The sequence below is a fragment of the Diospyros lotus genome, chromosome 5 (genome assembly GCF_014633365.1).
Source record: "Diospyros lotus cultivar Yz01 chromosome 5, ASM1463336v1, whole genome shotgun sequence".
In the NCBI taxonomy this organism is placed as follows: Eukaryota; Viridiplantae; Streptophyta; class Magnoliopsida; order Ericales; family Ebenaceae; genus Diospyros; species Diospyros lotus.
In genome coordinates, this window is record NC_068342.1 from 12,370,327 (window position 1) to 12,390,038 (window position 19,712).

Here is a 19,712-nt window from a genome sequence, read left to right on the forward strand (position 1 = left end):
TAAAGTTGACATAACCACGTGCACTTGAAACCTGATCACTAGAAAATAAGATTAAAATTTTTAGAACTAAGGATGACCAAAAATTATCATCCATTTCAAATGACCCATTATAAAAAGATTGTTACCTAACATGTAGTAATTGTTGGGGGGGGGGGGGGGGGGGGGGGGGGGGGGGCGGTGACAATTGATCTTTCATCCCAGATGAACTAAACAAAGCATCAAAAACCTCAATACGAAGAGTCTCAAGTCAAGCAAGCATAGTTGGATGCAAGAAATTAAACTGTAACGCACGAGAAGTCATTCCCATGTTGGGAAAGAGTAGGCATAAGATCTACTAGAAAGTGAATTCTCTGGAATTGAAGAGCATCTTGTTCTCAGCTCAAGCTCATTATTTAACCAAAAGATTGCAAGCAGCAGGTAATGAAGCTATAGAATTCATAAAAATAACAGAGAATGACCGTACAAAATTCAAAAGAAGATTAATCTTAGCTAGCTACCCAGCCATAGGATCCTACTTAAGACGAAATACAGCTTTGCCCGACATGAAGAATGGCAACAAATGCTATGAAACCAATGCTGATCACGAGGGCGACGTTGGGAGAGATCTTGAGTAACGCCCCCCCCCCCCCGGGCCATCATGATCTGCGTAAAACTGGAGCATACTAGTGCCAGCTGCACTTGTTGTTCTCCTCCTCCTCCTCCGCAGATTGGCAGCTGCTGCTCCTCCATTTAAAGCCATATCTGCGACCCATTTTGAGATTTAGTACCAAAGGAGAAAGAAAGGACAACCGATCAAAGAAGATGAACCTAAACAAGAAGGGAAAACATCAACGGCAAAAGTTGGTTCAATTCAATTCAACCCAATGCCGGTTCATCGATCCAATTACTAATTTCCCACAACATTTATTTTCTGAAACAAACACCAACGCCCTGCAATAAAAACAAATTACCCAGCACAAATCGAACCATAGCCCCTCGCAGCTACACTACCAGAAGGAAAAGGAAATCAGATCACATGATATCACCGACGTAGTGAGATCTCGTGCTTCTCCGAAATTGCTCCCCGTGAAATCATACCAACATTTACACGTACAAATTGAATCATGAAAATCAAAGCGCCTTACATCTCTATCTCTAACCTGACCAGTCAGAGATATTTTTGTTTATATTTCCTTTTGGCTCTTCCCCTTTTTATATTAAAAATTAAAGATCAATAAATATAGCTTGATTCATAAATAGATATAATAAAAGGTAAAAACTAAAAACTTAATTAAAAAGGGACTTATTCATCATCATGATAAGTCGCTGGGTCAACTTAACCTGAGTCTCACTAAATTTTAGTCCTAGCCTAAAAACAACTTAAAAGGTCTTTTTGTCACTTCAAAAAATTCAAAAGCCTTTTCTTTAAATATTGAGACCTTTTTATAACATTAGAAAAATAGTGGACGTGATTTGGGTCTTGGCAAGTTAAAAAGAAAACAAAGAGGAATGCAATAATGATACAATGGACCATGATTTTGGGATGAATGTGTAAATTCCAAATCATTATCTTAATACAATAGCGAGCAGGGAAGGGATTCTCACCTTTGATTGTCTTTCACGTTTGTCCTCTTTGATTTCTTCGCTTGATTGCTCTTTCTTGCTCTCCGCACATTGGTGCATTTATAACACAACCGACCTAACTCCAGATTCTCCTTAGATTATGAATCACTGTCCACTCTTGTTTTTGGATTTTTCATTAGTTATTCTTATACAAAACTGTCCTCTATTTTGGATTTCTGAAAACAATTAATCCAGCATTTGATTCAAATAATATTATTTTGGTAAAAAAAAGATTATCAAATTATTACTAATCCCAAAACAATTTCCAACTCTAGCATTCCCCCATCTAAGCCATGCGAGCAAGAAATTCTGTCCAAGAAGCAAAAAACAAACTCTTCATTGTTGTACAGCGTGAGGCTCTTCACTCTGATGAAAAAATAAAAATAAACACAGAGAATCAAAACCCAGAAAGTATAAACAACTGAGGGAAAATAAAAACAATAAAAAAAAAAAGAACTTACCATCTTAGTGAAATTGCATCTATATTTATCAAACACTTGAGATTTCTCACTAGCCACAGAAAAGAGAACACAAAGAACCTACCTAGAACACCTCAAATAAACAGCATGAACTCACTAATAAAAGACCAAGAAGACAACAGCATCAAGTAAAGCCAACATTTAGACAGTACTGAGCTTCCTGGCAAAGTTGACGAGCAGCAGCCTTAATGATGTTTTCCCCATGGAATTCAGTCTCAAAAAATCCACAACCTTCATAATACTAATATCTGCAAAACACCATTCAATAAATCAGAATAAAATATGAACAATGTCACATACATTTTTCTTCACCCAAAGCGCTGCTTTTTTTTTTTGGTATAACAAGGGAAAGGGGTTCCCCCTTTTGCAATGGAGCAGATGTGCAGCAAGACTTAGTGGGCAAGATGGAAATAAAGCCCCCCTACGTATTTGCGTGCCCCATAAACCAGACAGTGAATTCAAATTAGATTAGCTATCCTATCATTTTTTGGACTTCTTTATGAACTAATGCAACAATAATAAGACCATGCATGAATCTGATTAGGTTAACTTGGCTATATAGATTTTAACTCTCTAGGCCAATCAAAAGATGGAGAAGGAAGAATGATGCAAAATGAGGCCCACCCCAGAATCAAACAGTGAGATTTAAAAAGTGAGAAACAATTTATTTTCAAGAAAATGTGAGCCAACAAAAGATTAGACTGTAGAAGGAGATGCTAACCAAAAAAATCTCCTAACCAAAAGAGTCTTGGCGGGGGAATTAATATGTACAAGAAAAAATAAAGACTAAAAGAGCTTGCTACAAGACTTAACATACATTTTGTAATTGTTAGAAGGCCGGAAGTTCTATGCTTTCCTAATATGGAGATTTCCGAATTAATGATTGGTTTCCTAAAAGTGTTTGTATCATATATTCTTTGTATTCTAGACTGATTTGATTGTATCAATAGCTGTATGATTTGTTTTTTTTCTGTAAATATTTCCTAAGCTAGATTAGGCAACTATTAATTAAGAATCCTCCCTAATTAGCCTTAGGATCTTGCCTATTCAGGATAAGCGTATGTGTATATATGTCTTGGCATTTTATTGAGATTAATAAGATCTGTTTTTCAGTCTTCTTAACATGGTATCAGAGCCACTTCAGATTGCTCTCTGATTTCTGGCCTCAAGCATTTGTTCTTTTTTCCGTGTTCCTGTTTCAGTCCTCTCTCTGACCTTCAGTGCCATTCTTCGCCCTTTCGCTTTGACTGTTTCTGGCTGTTATTGCCACATTTCCAGACACCTTTCTTTTTCTTCCCCAACCTAAGAACCATGACCGACTCCATGGAATCTGGCAGGACGACTGAGGTTCCTTTCATGGGCAGTGGTCTAACTTCAAGCGAGGAGTTACAAAATCTCCAAATAGCCTACAGGCTGAATGGAAAAAATTATCTTAAGTGGTCTCAATTGATTAGGACTTTCCTAAAAGGTAAGGGAAAGTTGAGCCACTTAGAGGGAACCGGTCCCAAGGAGACGGATCCTACACACGCTGCATGGGATGAAGAAGATTCACTCGTGATGTCCTGGCTTTGGAACTCTATGGTTCCAAAAATTAGTGACACTGTGATATTCCTCACAACTACTAGAGAAATTTGGGAAGTTGTGGAGACCGCATATTCAAAGGTGAATGATGCTGCATGGATTTATGAGATTTGGACCAAGGTTGCAACTACTAAGCAGGAAACTCGGTCTATAACCGAGTATGCTAATTTGCTACAGACCTTGTGGCAGGAGCTGGATCACTATCAGTGCATCTAAATGAAATGTAGTGAGGATGCTGCTGTTTTCAAGAAGTTAGTAGAGAAAGAGAGAACCTATGACTTTCTAGCAGGATTAAATGTAGAATATGATGCAGTCAGAGCGCAAATTCTGGGCAAAACGAAACTGCATTCATTGAATGAGGCAATATCGATAGTACGAGCAAAAGAAGGAAGAAGAGGGGTTATGTTGGAGACTGATCATATGGAAAATTCAGCCCTACTTAGTCCGAAAGGGCGTGGTCAACAGAGGCTGCCAAAAGGAGATAAGAAGGCTATGGAGCCATTCAAGACCACAAACAAGGATGATTTGTGGTGTACCTATTGTCAAAAGCCTCGACATACGATTGAGAAGTGCTGGAAGTTACATGGGAAACCAACTAAAGGAGGTCCATCAAAGGGGCAGGCTTACATTGCCAATAATCAACAGGTTACTGAAACAAAAAGTTCCGAACAGACTGGGTTAATTGGAGCTAAAGCAGGAAGAAATTGAGAGGCTAAGGAATCAGCTAGGACTGCTTGAAAAAGAATCAGGGACAGCAAGTGCAGTAGGAACCTCTAATCTAACCTTCACAAGTATAACTTCCACTTCTATTGCTTTTCATGCTTCAGATTTAAGCCTTAAAACTACTTGGATCCTTGACTCCGATGCCACAGACCATATGACTCCTTTTTCCCACAAATTCTTGTCCTATAAACCTTGTCCTAGTACAAAGAAAATCATTCTAGCAAATGGGTCTCTAACAATAGTGGTTGGACAAAGAGATGTCCTGATAAATGAAAACCTAATCCTGAAAGATGTTCTCCATATGCCTAAATTATTCACCAACCTTGTTTCCATTAAAAAATTGACCCATGATGCTAATTGTCGTGTTATCTTCTACCCTACCTTCTATGAGTTTCAGGAAAAGGACTTGAGGAAGGTGATTGGGCATGCTAAAGTGAAGGAGGGGCTTTATCACCTTGAAAGTTTTAGTGAACAGATTTCTAAAAGGGTTTCTCCTGCATCATTCTTAGTGAAATCCAATAAGGATGTGCTTTGGCTTCATCATTTTTGCCTCGGCCATCCATCCTTTAGTGTTCTTCAAGTTATGTTTCCCTCTTTGTTCGAGAAATTAGATATTAGAGAATTTCAGTGTGATGTTTGTCAATTTGCTAAACATAAGAGGGCTTCTTTTCCCTTCAATAATAATAGAAGTTTTTCTCCTTTTGCTCTCATTCATAGCGATATATGGGGTCCTTCCCCCGTTTCTAATCTCACAGGTGCACGATGGTTTGTGCTTTCTATAGATGATTGCACACGAGTAGTGTGGTTATATCTACTAAAAGCTAAATCAGAAATATGCACTATCTTTCAAAACTTCCACACTATGGTTAAAAATCAATTTGGGGCCGAGATTAAAAGAGTCCTAACAGATAATGCCAAAGACTTCTTCAATCAAACGCTGTCCAATTTTTTCAAATTAAAGGGGATAATCCATGAGTCCTCTTGTGTCTACACTCCTCAGCAAAATGGGGTAGTTGAGAGGAAAAATGGCCATTTGCTTGCTGTTACAAGAGCCTTGTTGTTTCATAATAATGTTCCTAAAAACTATTGGGGAGAAGCTGCCTTAACAGCAACCTATCTCATTAATCGGTTGCCATCTAAAAGTCTTGACTCACACAGCCCCATTCAGTTGCTTTCTAAGTTTTTTCCTGACTTTAGTCCCCCTCATGGTCTTTATCCTAAAGTGTTTGGATGTATGGCTTTTGTTCATAACCATTCACCTAATATAGGTAAATTAGATCCGAGAGCTTTGAAATGTGTTTTTGTTGGGTATTTTTCCATTCAAAAGGGATACAAGTGTTTCCATCCTCCATCAAAACAGTTCTTTGTCTCAGCCGATGTGACTTTTGTGGAGGAAAGTTCCTATTTCAACAAGTTCTATCCTCAGGGGGAGACTGCATTCTTGGAGGATAGTGATAGGGAATTGTTCTTTCCTACTCTAACTTCTTCATCTTCTTGTCATCTCAAGAATATCCCATAGAATTCTCTAAATATGATTCATGGGGAACAAGTTTATACTAGTCCACTAAAGGTCTATTCAAGGAGAAAAGTCTCAGATCCTCCTGAACCCAAGCAGGCTAAATTACCCGCACCAAGTCCAGATTCTCATCCGAGCCTTGATCCAGACCCCAGCCTATGTGTTGCCCTGATTCTAACACATCAGAACCAAATTCCTCTACCCATCAAGAATCTGAACCTAATTTAGATGATCTTGACATTCCAATTGCCCTAAGGAAGGGAACTCAAACCTATACTAGGCATCCCTTGCACCTATTCTTGACTTACTTCCACTTATCTCCAGCTCATAAAGCCTTTCTGACAAACCTACATTCTATCCCCATTCCAAAAACCTTATCTGAAGCATTAAGCAATAAAAATTGGAAGGATGCCATGAAGGTTGAGATGGCAGCTCTTCAAAAAAATCAGACCTGGGAGTTAACTAAGTTACCAAAAGGGAAGAAGCCGGTGGGGCGTAGATGGGTTTTCACAGTGAAATATAAATCTGATGGGTCTCTAGAAATGTATAAAGCTCGGCTAGTAGCTAAGGAGTATACTCAAACATATGAGGTAGACTATCTTGAAACTTTTGCCCCGGTTGTAAAGATGAACACAGTGAGAGTTTTACTATCATTAGCAGCTAACTTTGACTAGCCTCTTCTACAATTTGATGTAAAAAATACCTTTTTGCATGGGGACTTAGAAGAAGAGATTTATATGAAAGTGCCTCCTGGTTTTGGAGTTCAAACTCAAGGAGAAAATGTAGTGTGCCATTTAAAAAAGGCTCTCTATGGACTGAAACAGTCACCAAGAGCTTGGTTTGGGCGGTTTGCACGAGTTATGGTTAGTTTAGGGTACAAGCAGAGCCAAGCTAATGACACTCTCTTTATACATTATTCAAAAAAGGGGAAACTTACTGCCTTGCTAGTCTATGTTGACGATATTATTGTTACCGGGGAGGATAAAGAAGGAATGGAGCTCTTGAAAGTGTGTTTGATTAAAGAATTCGAGATAAAAGAGTTGGGAAAATTAAAATATTTTCTAGGTATCAAAGTTGCTCGATCTAAGGAAGGAATATTTATTTCTCAACATAAATATGTACTAGATCTTTTGATAGATGTTGGTATGCTTGGTGGCAAGGCTGTTGATACACCTATTGAGCCAAATCATAGACTTGGTGCTGATTCGGAAAAAGGTACAATAGATAAGGAATCATATCAAAGGTTGGTAGAAAGACTTATTTATTTATCTCTTTCTCGACCAGATATTGCGTATGCGGTGAGTGTGGCTAGCCAATTCATGCATTGTCCTAATAAGAGTCATCTAAAAGCAGTGCATAGAATTCTTCACTATCTTAAAAGGACTCCTGGTAAGGGCATTTTGTTTAAAAAGGGAGGAGCATTGACTCTGAAAGCATATACAGATGCAGATTATGCTGGCTCTATTGTTGACAGGAGATCTACTTCGGGTTATTGCACTTTTCTTAGTAGAAATCTTGTCACTTGGAGAAGTAAAAAACAGAATGTAGTGGCTAGGTCAAGTGCTGAAGCTGAATTTAGATCCATGACTCTAGGTATTTGTGAGTTATTGTGGCTGAAAATTCTATTGGAAAACTTAAAGGTGAGTTGGTCAGCTCCAATGAGGCTTTATCGTGACAATAAATCAACCATCAACATTGCTCACAACCCAGTCCAATATGATAGGACTAAGTATGTTGAAGTTGATAGACACTTTATTAAAGAAAAACTAGAGAGTGGCTTGATCTGCACACCCTTTGTTCCTACAGGAGAACAGTTGGCAGATATTTTGACTAAAGATCTTCCAGGTAATGTGTATCACAGGTTCTTGAGCAAAATGGGCATGCATGATATACACACTCCATCTTGAGGGGGAGTGTTAGAAGGTCGGAAGTTCTATGCTTTCCTAATATGGAGATTTCCGAATTAATGATTGGTTTCCTAAAAGTGTTTTGTATCAAATATTCTTTGTATTCTAGATTGATTTGATTGTATCAATAGCTGTATGATTTGTTTCCTTTCTGTAAATAGTTCTTTTGTTTCCTTTCTATAAATATTTCCTAAGCTAGATTAGGCAACTATTAATTAAAAATCCTCCCTAATTAGCCTTAAGATCTTGCCTATTCAGGATAAGCGTATGTGTATATATGTCTTGGCATTTCATTGAGATTAATAAGATCTGTTTTTCAGTCCTCTTGACAGTAATGATGACATTCCATAAAACCTGAAGAGGTATATTTTGACCCCAAAAAATGGAGCAAAAAAGACAATGAAACAAGGTCAAAAGCTTATCAAAGTTCATACTTCTAGCTTAACACAAAATTGCTAAGAGAAAGATGGGTAAACTAGCTAAAGCAAAAGAAAGAAAATACGAAATTTAAAGCAAGTGCAATACATGAAAGATGAAAATAAGAAAGGTGCTAGTAAATGAGGAGTGACCAAGAAGAGATGGAAAGAGTATTTCTCAAAGTTATCTAATCAAGGTGATGAAACAAGTGTTATGTTAAAAAGATTGGCATTACATGGTTTTAAAGAAATCTTTCTCCAAACAAAATAACAGCCCTGAAGAAGATGAAGAATAGTAAAAAGTTGGACCGCATAATATCCCAACAAAAGCATGAAAATGAATAACAGCTATGAGACCATTTTCTTAGTATACCTAAAAACCTTCGGCAATTAACTACCAAGATGTGCAAAATATAAGCATAGATGAGATGAGGATGTTACAGGGAATGTAGTGCCTTACAAGAAAAGAAAAGACAAGAAATGAGATTAAGATTGATAAATGCACCTAAAGTCAGTGTATGAATTTTTTATTTTATTTTTTTTGGCTGGGGGGCGCCTGGGGCGCCGCGGGGGGGGGGGGGGGGGGGCGGCAAAGATAGACACATTTGAAAGTCTAGAATACAAGCAACAAACCCCACCTAATAGGATAGAGGCTTGTGATTGTTATTGTTGCAGTTATCCCTATTCATGATGCAATATTTTAACTCATCATGTTTAAGAGCTTTGCATGAAGTTTTCTTATGCCTCTTTTATTACAAACTTTTTCCATTTAATCCACACTCTTCCATAGTTAATTCTCTTTTATGAGCTTTTTTCTCATGTGTACAAACTATTTTAATTTATTTTGCACATCTTATCTTTAATGGACTCCACTCCAATCTCAATAGCAATCAGAAAAACCTGGACCAGACCAACCAGAAAAACTGGGAACCAGCCATAAGACCACTTCATTCAAACCCCCAAAACCAACCATTTTAATAGCAACTGTCCCACCAACCTGCATATACAGAACTAAATCCCCTTCCTTCCCCTTTTTTGTTCAAGGCTTCAAGCACACAGAAATCCTCAAACCCAAGTTAAAATTGAATATCCTCCATTGATTACCATCCCCTTCTTTGATCTCTCCCTTGCCAGTCTCCTTACCTTCAGTTTTCAAAGTGCAGACAGGGAGATGATTAGAGAGGTAGGGATCCAGGGTGGAACACATGGTGGTGCAGGTGGCAGGGAAGAGGGAACATTGCTAAAGAAAGAAGGCAGAGAAGAGAAAGAATGGATAACGCAAAGACGAGGATTTCAGGTGAAGTTGTTAGCTCTGTGTTTGGGAGTGAGGGCACAAGCCAAGCAATGGCGAAGATGCTACTGCTGATCTGTATCCAGCCAAAAGATTGTAGCAAAGATGTCACAGTGATATTCAGCCAACACAGAAGCCATGGCCAACCAAAGAGCTCCACTGCAAGCCAAAAAGACACGCAAGAATGTCTGACTTCAGCATAGAGTCAAGATAAGAATACTGCTAATAGAGAAAGAAGCAGCCTTGTTTCTTATATGCAAGTATCTGGTGGCTGCAAGAACCAAGCTAGTGATGTTTACTTTCCATCATATTAAAAGAAACTTAGTCCATTCTTCATCACCCAACTGGTGCTTATCTTAGGCTCATTGAGAGGAATGTGTTTTTCTTCCTCTCCTTCAGTGTGAGAATCTTAAGTAGTGCATTGCATTGTAAATGTTGTGCAAAGTGAGCAAGTAGTGAGTTGTAAGTGGTAGAAGTGCATTCCAGTGTATTTGGGGCCACTATTTTAGGAAAGATGGTCAAAGGGAAGCAAGCCAGTGTTGAGCGGTTAAGGAAGAGGCTTGAGGCCAGTGTTGGCCTTTCCAACCCTTACCCCCACCACTACCCTCCCACTCCAAGCTATGCCTGCTGAGCAAGATGCATTGTGATTTCCTCTTCCGTCGACGCAACCTCCGGCTGCATTTTATTCAGTGTAGCCAAAGGTGAGAGAGGCGCTCAGGTGACACGAGGTGCCATGGAGGCATCTTGTATACTGCCAGGCAAGGCTCCTTTACACAGGAACCACCTAGACAAGGACCTCTGGTGAGGCATTGAGGCCCTCAGGTGGTCGGCTGGGCTGTAACAAAGGAAATACAGAAAAAAAAAATTGAAAATGAAAGATCTTCGTCTCAGAAAGTCTGTGAGGGCATACGAATTGTCCTGGAAAACCTAATAGGAAGAGGAAAAATGAGAAATTGAGTGGAGAAATGTAAATTCATCCTCATCTATCTGCTGCTACAGTAAACGTAAACCAATGCAAAGCACTGTAACTCTTTCAATTTCTCCAGTTTTTCTTACTTTTCTATGGCTGTAAAAGCCACCATCAAATAGATCTGAGTGAGGTGAGGTTGAGAGCAGTTACACCGGGTTGGTTGAGCAGTCGCACACCAGGAACTCTGAATGCAAGGATGATCATTCCGGTAACTGCTCTTCACCGGCTGGCTCACCTGTGACAGATCCTCCCCTCCTCTAATATCCCCATGAAATCTAGTCTACCCTGGCGGTTTTGATCATTGGTCTCTTCACTGCATTCTCCCCAGTTTTGTTCGTGTTTTTAAATATATATTTTGTGTTTGTTGCTTTGAGGGTTCAGAGAAGTTAATATTGAATATTGTTTCCAGATGAAGAAAAGTTAGTTAATAATCATGTTATTATTATTATTATTATTATTATTTCTACATTTTATGTTTTTGCTTGAAAAATATTACAAGAATTCGTATTTAGGGATATTTTATAATTGTATGCATTAATTGATTGTCTTTTTTCATAATAAAAAATATATTAATTTAGCGCCTCACTTCATTCGTATGAGGGCTTTTTTGGCACCTAACCTCAGGCAATATGAACAGCATAGTATCTTAAGGGCGCCTTTTGCCCTTAACTACCTTGATTTTATTAAGTTGGTAAGATCACTCTCCTATCCATAACATGTGCATAGCATAAGTATGATGCTAGTTTGCATGTGGGTGTGCATTGTGATATGTTAATACATTGATTATTTTGTGTTGCACATTGATCTGAGCATGCAAATGGTTTTAGTTTTGCACTGTGACGTTTTTTTGGGGGGGTTTTGGTATATATGATCATATTCTCTCATGTGGTTTACCATGATGTTTAGTTTTGTATTGTGATATGTTTTTTGGGATTTTTGGTATCTATGATCATATTCTCTCATATGGCTTACCATGATGTTTGGGATGAGTGTGTTTGGCATGGGAATATGCATATGATTTATGTTTGGATTTGAGCATGAGTAGTGAGCTAAAATGACCACCTGATAAATGGTAAGTCTCATAGAAAAGAAGATAAAATAACCTCAAATAATTAGATGGACTAACGATTACCCTCATTTCTTTCTCCAAATCCAAAAGCTCCATGTATATCTCTATTTCTCTATACTCATTCCCTTCTGCATAACCATTTAAGTCCCCTCCTTTAATGATCTTCTAAGGGGGAAAAATGAGTTGAGTGACTTTTCATATTGACCAAACAATAGATCCTTAAGTAACAAATCAGGCTCAAACCTATCAAAAATGATTTTAAAAAAACACAAAATATGACCCAAGCACAGAAAGCACGCGCCTTGCAACTCAATCTGAGTAGGGCTGTAAATGAGCCAAGCCTCTCGTGAGCTACTCGGGACTCGACTCGATAAAAGCTCGTTCGAGCTCATTTAATAAATGAGCCAAGCCTGAGCTAGGCAAAGCTCGGCTCAATAAGGCTTGTGAGCTGCTCGATTATAGGTTCGTGAGTTAGCTTGTATAAAAATTCATGAATAATTTAATATATACTTTGAATTTTTCATATATTTATTTAGAATATTTACAAAATCATATATTTTAAGTAATTTTATTGAAAAATATGTATAGAGAAGTTATAATACTTCATGAATTTATATAATTATATACTAACTATTAAAATTCTTGAATAAATTTATCATTAGTTTAATTTATTATTTACTTTATTAAATAAAATTGAAGCTCGATAAGGCTCGTGAGCCTAATGCGAGCCACAAGATACTCGGCTTGATTATAAATGAACAAGCTCGTTTATAAATGAGCCAAGCCTGAGCTTTCCAAAGCTCGGCTCGGTTCGATTACAACACTAAATCTGAGGCATGCTTTGAGCCTAGGTGTGTGCTTTAAAGGGGGTTCTTGCCTTAGCAGTGTAGAGGTGCACTCATCTGAGCCCTGTGCCCATGCACATTTTTTACAACTATGGTCAAGTCGAGCCAAGCTGAACCTTGCCTCACCCGACTCAGTTAAAATTGGTTGAGCTCATGGCTTGTCTTGAATTTGATATGAACTAAATTTTCTAGCTTGATCTTGACTTGATTAAAACAGGCTCAGGCTCACAGCTCAATGCATGAGCTCAGCTCATTTAACTCAAGTACAACTCCCAAAAAAAAAAAACAAACAAAAAAAGAAATCTTACTTCAACACACCAACAATTAATCACTTGGGAAAAAAAAGGAAATGAACAGATCAAATATGCAATAATTTTGAATTGTTAAATTTACCATAATCAATTATATTGTGCAAATTAAATTTCCTATAAGGTATTCATCAAGGAAAAATCAAATCTTTAATAACAAAAAAAAAAAAGTATTATATAATACTTAAAATTTTAAGATTGAAAATTCTTTGTATGTATTTTAGGATTAAGATATATATATAATATAAAAGTACTATTAATATATATTAAAACATATAATATGTATTACATATATTTTGTTATATATAATTCAATCGAGCTAAGTCATTAACCAAATGAGCCAAACACATCATCAATCAAACTCAACTCATTTATTTCACGGGCCATGTTTTTCATCTTGTGATTAATTGATTTGGTGCATGAATCCAACTTGTGTAGCTAATTAATGAGTTGAGTCGTAAATGTCTCAAAAGCCAACTCATCTCATTTCCAACCCTCAAGTCTCTCTTCTAGGTATTGTAGTACCAATCCCTCTAAATATTCCAAAATTGTCTTTTTATCTCTTCTGCCAATATGTGCTAACAATATTTATAGTTTCTTCTTCAAGAACAACTTTAGCTATAATAATCCCGTCTCCAATTCTCTTCACATCTATTACCTCATCCTTTGTAGTCTTATTCAAAATAAGACGCACTCCATTCCTTGCCATGTACTTCCAATGACCACCCCTATGCTTTCAGATATGACACTGACCTCCCTTGACTTTCATGACCCCACATCAATTTCCCCATGTCGTCAAAAAACAACTGTTATGATTTTGTAAATGCCCAAAATACACTCATTTATCTCTCCAACTCTCTCCTCTATCTGTCTCTCATCTCTATCTGACAAGAGGAAATTGTGAATCTAATCAACAATGTCCCTCCCTCATATCTTCGAAGAGACACCCAAATCTAGGTCCATTCATCTCAAAGAGGAATGGACCTAAATGGGTGTGTTCATCTTCAGATTGAGTTTGTTCATAAGCTTTTTAATTTTTTTAATCCCCTCCCCCCCCCCCCCCCCCCCTTTCTCTTCTCCTCTCTCTCTCCCCCTCTCTCTCTGTGCAATGGACGAAACCTAGTGGTGGATTTGGCCAGCGACCAACAAGATGGGAAGGAGATCAAAGAGAGAGACAAAAGACAGAAAGAAAGAGGGAGAGGAAAATATAGACAAGGGTAAAATGGTCTTTTGCCTATGAAATTTACCCCATTAATTTTCTCCTAATCGCCACTTCCACCACTTCAATAGATTTTTCTATAAAAGTCCTGATATTTTATGATCCAATTCCTAATATATATAAGAATATGAAAACCCTTACAGATTTAACACTACATCCAGCACCAATACAGTGACACTAGCTCATATTTTCACTGCACTCAAGCAATGCAGTGCCGCTAAGAGGGTTTCGCCTCAATGATTTGCTCAATTTGTCTAGAAAATTAAGGTAACTAATTAAAGAAATTTTCAACTCCACTTTTTTTGGTAAATAAATGATTAGTTAAGGAGGACCAGGTGTCCTCACATGTCTTACAGTCTGACATGGAGACTCACATCATCAGACCAACACACATTTTCATATATCCATGTGATTCTTAAATGTGAAAAACCTCTACACTAAGTATGCTATAACCCCATCTTAAATTTTACATTTTTTTCTTTTTTTTTGTTCTTTTTTGGTCACTCTATAGTATTGTGCTTGTGCTACTTAGCCTGTGCAAATACATAGTGCATATGCGGCATGAATTTAACTGTTTAACTAAACCAATGTCATCCCTCTCACAACGTTTAGAAGTGTGACCCAATCAGGAGGTGTTAACGAACCTTTACCTCACAGTCACACTGTCCAAGCTAACACATGCTACAGTAACTTGGACTACAGTAACTTCTTTCTTTATTTCAGCTTTCAGAATTGTTTTGATGCTTTTTTGGTCCCAAAAGCACTCAAACTTTTGAGAATTCAGATCACAGTTCCTCAATTATATAGATAACTATCCATGCAAACCAATAAAAAATCAAGACACAATTACCTATGTAGAGCAGTTTGAAGCCAATAACTGCTCAGTATGACTTGCAATATCCAAGTCTTCAGCTCCACACATTGCATCTTCCATGCTTTTACCGTAAGTCATCCATCACTGCAAAATGAGATAAAAGAAAAGAAATTGAAAAAAACAAAAGCAATACAAGTTAAGATAAAAGATTTCAAATAATTGTGTCCAAGGGTATTGGGGTATTCCCCAATACAAGGACAGATAGTTAGTTCAAATCTGCTGTAAGTTATACATCCTTACTAAAGCTTGCACCATATCAATATTTATCAGCAAGAGAAAACCCTAATTCCATATAACTTAGGGAAATCAAAAAGGGCATCTTGAATGCACATGGCTCCCTGCTTTGTGAGGGTCGGGGTTCAAAAAGTATTTACATATTCCCAATAGAAAGACAGATAGTTACCTTAAATCTACTATAACTATAAATCCTAACTAAACCTTGTACCATATCAATATTTATCAGGTTAGATGAAACCCCTAGGGAAATCAAAGCAGGAACAAAAAATTCACAAAACCAAGCAAGCAGTGCTTCAACCATATAAAGGGCTGATGATATCTTATGTACAAATTGAAAATTTAAACAAACAATTCCCTAAAAAGATGGTTGTACATGATTTTTTAATAACTAGATACTTGTACATGATTTTCCAAAGAAATAAAATGGGAGAAATGACAAAGAATAAGAGTGAAGTATCATATTTTGTTGGTTCCTACAAAATCAGGACAGCTGTATTTAAAGAAAAAAATGCCTCGTCTAACTTCTTTGACTACTAAAGAAAAAACACCCTTACTAAAATACATCAATGATGGAACTGTACTAAAATACATCAATGGCGTCAAATTTAACTTGAAATTGCATTTTAGCAAACAGTCACAAGGTATGTATCAAGAAACCAAGACGTAAATCCTAGAGTCACTAGCCTCCTTCCACTTGCGATTCAGCAAAATGCTGTCTTCAATCATGACCACCCTGACCAAATTTAATTTTTGCAGGGTAACAGCTGAGCAAAACATTTGAAACAGACAAGGATAACCACAAGCTTGTTTAAGACTTCACACGAATTAATGCCAGTACTTGTAGCTGCAAGCATCCATTTAGCATAAGCTTGACTTCTCAGCAAGAGAATATTAGGCTCAATTTTTCACACCCACTTGAAGGATCTGCCCCCTTTCTTTCCCAGCCCACTCCCTTCAAGACCTGATGATAGAAGAGATTTTGAATCTGGCCGCCACTTCAACTCCTTAAGAACAGAAAACAAGGTCGCCAATGCTGGAGTGATTTCACTATCCTTTATACTGTTACATGAGACTACTCTAAGCTCTTTAAGCTCTTTCCATGAAATAACTACTGCTTCTAACCCTTCAGTTGTCAGTAATGAGCACCCTTCCAAAGATAAAAGCCGTACGCTTCTACAAAGAAGAACAGACATAAATTAAGCATTTGGAATTAAGTCAATTAGGACCTTGGTATAATTGCATAGGTTTTCAACAAGAAGTAAAGATATAACTATGACTAATGAGGCAGTTCACTATGAGCTTCTGCAATCCATAGTTTCTACTGTCTCACATTCGTTTTCCCCCTCTATCAAAGTTATTATTTCTAAACGAGGAGGCTGTCTTGGACAAAAGACGTGGCTGACGTCATAACCATAAAATACAGCATTATACAATTTATGATTGGAAAAAGCTTTGTTATCATTGTGTTGCCAGGTAATTTTCAACAGTTTAAACGAGGCAAATCTTGGATTCAACAAAATTAATTAACAAGACTAGTTATGTTCTATGGTATGGAATGTTGAGCAATTAACTATCAATATGTGAATATTAGCAGTTTAAATGAATTGAAGGTGCTAGAGTAAATATGCAACCCTAAAAGAAAAACAAAAGTAAATATGAAATTTATATATAATGAGGCTAGAATAGCAATTATTGAAGATAAAATGTTAAGAACATGTTTAAGATGATTTAGACATGTGAGATAAAGACCAATAGATGCATGAATGAGAGTGGTCAAATAAAGAAATTTATAACAAAATAAGTAAAAGAAGACCAAAGAAAACTTGATGAAAAACTTTTAGGCATGACATGGAATATAATGGCCTGACAAAAGATATAATCATAGATAAAAATGATTGATGAGCTACAAGCCATGTAATCTAACTCTACTAAATGGGATTAAAGATTGGTGGTGGTTGGTGTGTGCGTGTGTGGGAGGGGTGCATAATGTGGCTCAGATGACAGACAATGGTTGTCATTAGATTTTCTGTTGTTGGATGGTTGGTGGGTAAACACCTTTTAAGTAGATTTATCAAATCCAAGATTTGGCATCTTTTTATCTCAAATGCAGAGGAAGAAATGAACTAGAAAAGGCAATTAAGTTAGGAAGAAATAGATATGTTCTGTTGGATTTTTGCATGGAAGATTAGCTCTAGAAGTTGAAGAGAAGAACCTGTTTAGAATGAAGATATTTTTCTGACTGTTTTTTATTCTAAGTTAGATTAGATAACTTAGTTATTTTATTATGAGGGGTATGTTGGTCTTTTGTAGAGGCTAAGTTTTTAAATCCCTTGTAATTGCTGCCTCCCTAAAGTTTATAAATAGGAGGCGAGTGCTAGCAGTCAGATATAACATTCTCATTCATTCTGATTGTTCTCTAGATGCAAGTGATGCTGTCAAGATAGCGAGAGAGAGAGAGAGAGAGTGAAAGGCTTTGAGATAAAATTAGTCCTTGTATTCTCTTGAGAGTGCAGCAAACTTGTGTGAGGGAGAGTAAGGAGGTTCTTGTATCTTGTTTCAACTCGTTTCTAGTGGATTTATTCTCGGATAGAAGGCTGGATGTAGGATTGCTTTAAAGCAGTCCGAACCAGGATAATTCTTTGTCTCTTTGATGGTTTGATTGTTCTTATCCTTCATTTACATTCTGTTTTTCAATTGCTGTATATATATTCTGTTATTATCTTGATTTTCGGGTGAGGAGTGTAGAGAGATTGGAAAATCTAAGTCTTAAATCAGTTTCTAAGAGCTCCTAATCCTAACATGTTCAACATACATATCAATAGAAAAGTTCAATAACCTGGACGCACAAAATGAACAAATGTTGGCCATGGAGTGGATTGCATTTACTTGGGATTGATCAATATACAAGTAAATGCAATTTAAGAACGTGAACTGTAGAATGGAGGACTTGGAGGTAGTCAATTGACCACTCAAATGCTACAAAACTTATTAGTAGCATGTTCTTAATCTTAGTTATTCCTCTTAAGATAGTAAAATGCATAATAGGTCATAAAGATGCTATAAGTTTTAAGATCCAGTCAGAGACACAACAGAGAGCAAATGAAAATAAACTCTTACCTAAAAATACTAGCCATGCCAAACACATTATCCTCGAACCCCCAACAGTCCTCAAAAAGGAGCTCCCTAACAGCCTCGCAAACTAGAAACAATGCTCTCACACCTTGCTTATCCCGCATTTGACACCTCTGTAAATGTAATTGTTCAAGTGTTTCACAAGAACCTATATGCTCATCAGGCCCTGGACTTGAATCAATAATCTTGCAAGATTGAAGTTTCAGAGTCTTCAAATTTGAACAGTAAGAAAGTGCTGCCAACCACCCACCATCCATCCTGTGGTTGCATAAGGTCAGCTCCTCAAGCATTTGGCAGCACTGCCCAATAGCTTTGATCCCATCATAGCTCCCCTCACAACCAACCAGCTCAAGTTTCACTAATCGCCTACAGCCTCGTGCCAAAATCGTCAACCCAATGTCTGAAACCACTGAATCATAAAACCCATCAACACAACCAACCAATTTCAGAATCTGTAAATTCTGGCAACCCGAAATTCCTTTAAAAGACAGATCAGGGCAGCAATGCAGCTCTAATTCTTGCAGCATCAGGCAATCGTCCGCAATACACGACAAGCCTTTGGCACTAGCACCTATTACAACAAGCCTGCTCAAATTAGGGCAACCCTCGGCTAAAATCCGAACACCTCTATCAACTAAATCCGAATGCAATAAATCCTGTTTCCGCAAAAATCCACCTTCAAACAAACTTGAATCAACGTGAAGCGATACAATTTTGTGGGTCAACAATATTTCAGAATTCTGAGAAGAATGAATACAAGCCGGAACAAGATCAACATCGACGAGATTAGGAAAGCGATGCACAAGCCTACCAGATTGAAGAAATTCCCAATCCAAAACCCTGATAGAGCGAACGAGACGGCCTGTAAGCCTCAACCAGCGCTTGCAAACCAAGGAATTGGGAACGTGTTGAGACTCGGGAAGCTTCGAGAAGACCAGTTGGAGAAGCTCGTCGGAAAGGAGGGCAGTGAAATCAGGCCCGGCCGACTCTAGAGTCGGGGTTTCGTCGGACTCTGAGGGCGGCGTTTCGGATAAAGAGTGGCGGCGCATTTTGACAACCACATGCCGGAGCGAATGGTCCTTCAGCCAGGCGTCCGAACTCAGACGACTCTTCTCCGGCGACGATGACATTCCACAGAGCTAAGGTTTCCACAATTCAATCTTCCCTCGGTTCCAGAGCAAGAAACCATTTCTTGAATTACAGCTTCCACTCAAATGCTTTACAAACCCTCTCCCTCTCTCGAAAACCAGAGGTTAGGGTTTTGAGTCTCTGCCTCTCTGTCTCTCTCTCTCTCTCTCTCTCCCTGGAATTTCAACGGATGAGATTTGTGGGGCGCAGCGGCTTCTTGTTGTTATCCTTAGGGAGAATGATCCAGTGCGTACGTCCTTGCATGGTCCCTCGCCCTCCCCTTCACCTCCCTTGGAATGAAATCAAATTCTGATGACGTGGAGTCTTTTGAATGGCAGATGCACATGAAGGCGGTGGGGTTTGTGGCAGATGATATGCACTCCATCTCAGTTTGAATGATTGTTGAAGCAGGTAC

At 37.9% G+C, this 19,712-nt stretch overlaps 1 protein-coding gene across 5 annotated transcripts; it reads right to left on the minus strand.

Moving 5' to 3' along the window:
• Nucleotides 1-319: 319 nt before the first annotated feature.
• Nucleotides 320-19,477, minus strand: LOC127801581 (F-box protein At5g51370-like). Of its 5 annotated transcripts, none has more exons than XR_008023079.1 (6): nt 18,155-19,476; nt 15,876-16,210; nt 14,777-14,884; nt 2,064-2,329; nt 1,585-1,968; nt 324-741 (listed from the first exon to the last, which is right to left on the minus strand). XR_008023079.1 is itself a non-coding variant. In XM_052336825.1 (2 exons), the coding sequence occupies exons 1-2, from the start codon at nt 19,297-19,299 to the stop codon at nt 15,943-15,945; spliced, it is 1,413 nt and encodes a 470-aa protein (XP_052192785.1). In that variant the 5' UTR covers nt 19,300-19,476; the 3' UTR covers nt 15,467-15,942. The 5 variants fall into 5 exon arrangements, 1 of the variants encoding a protein (XP_052192785.1); XR_008023080.1 differs by having other exon boundaries at nt 325-741; nt 2,179-2,329; XR_008023078.1 differs by having other exon boundaries at nt 1,585-2,329.
• Nucleotides 19,478-19,712: the final 235 nt, after the last annotated feature.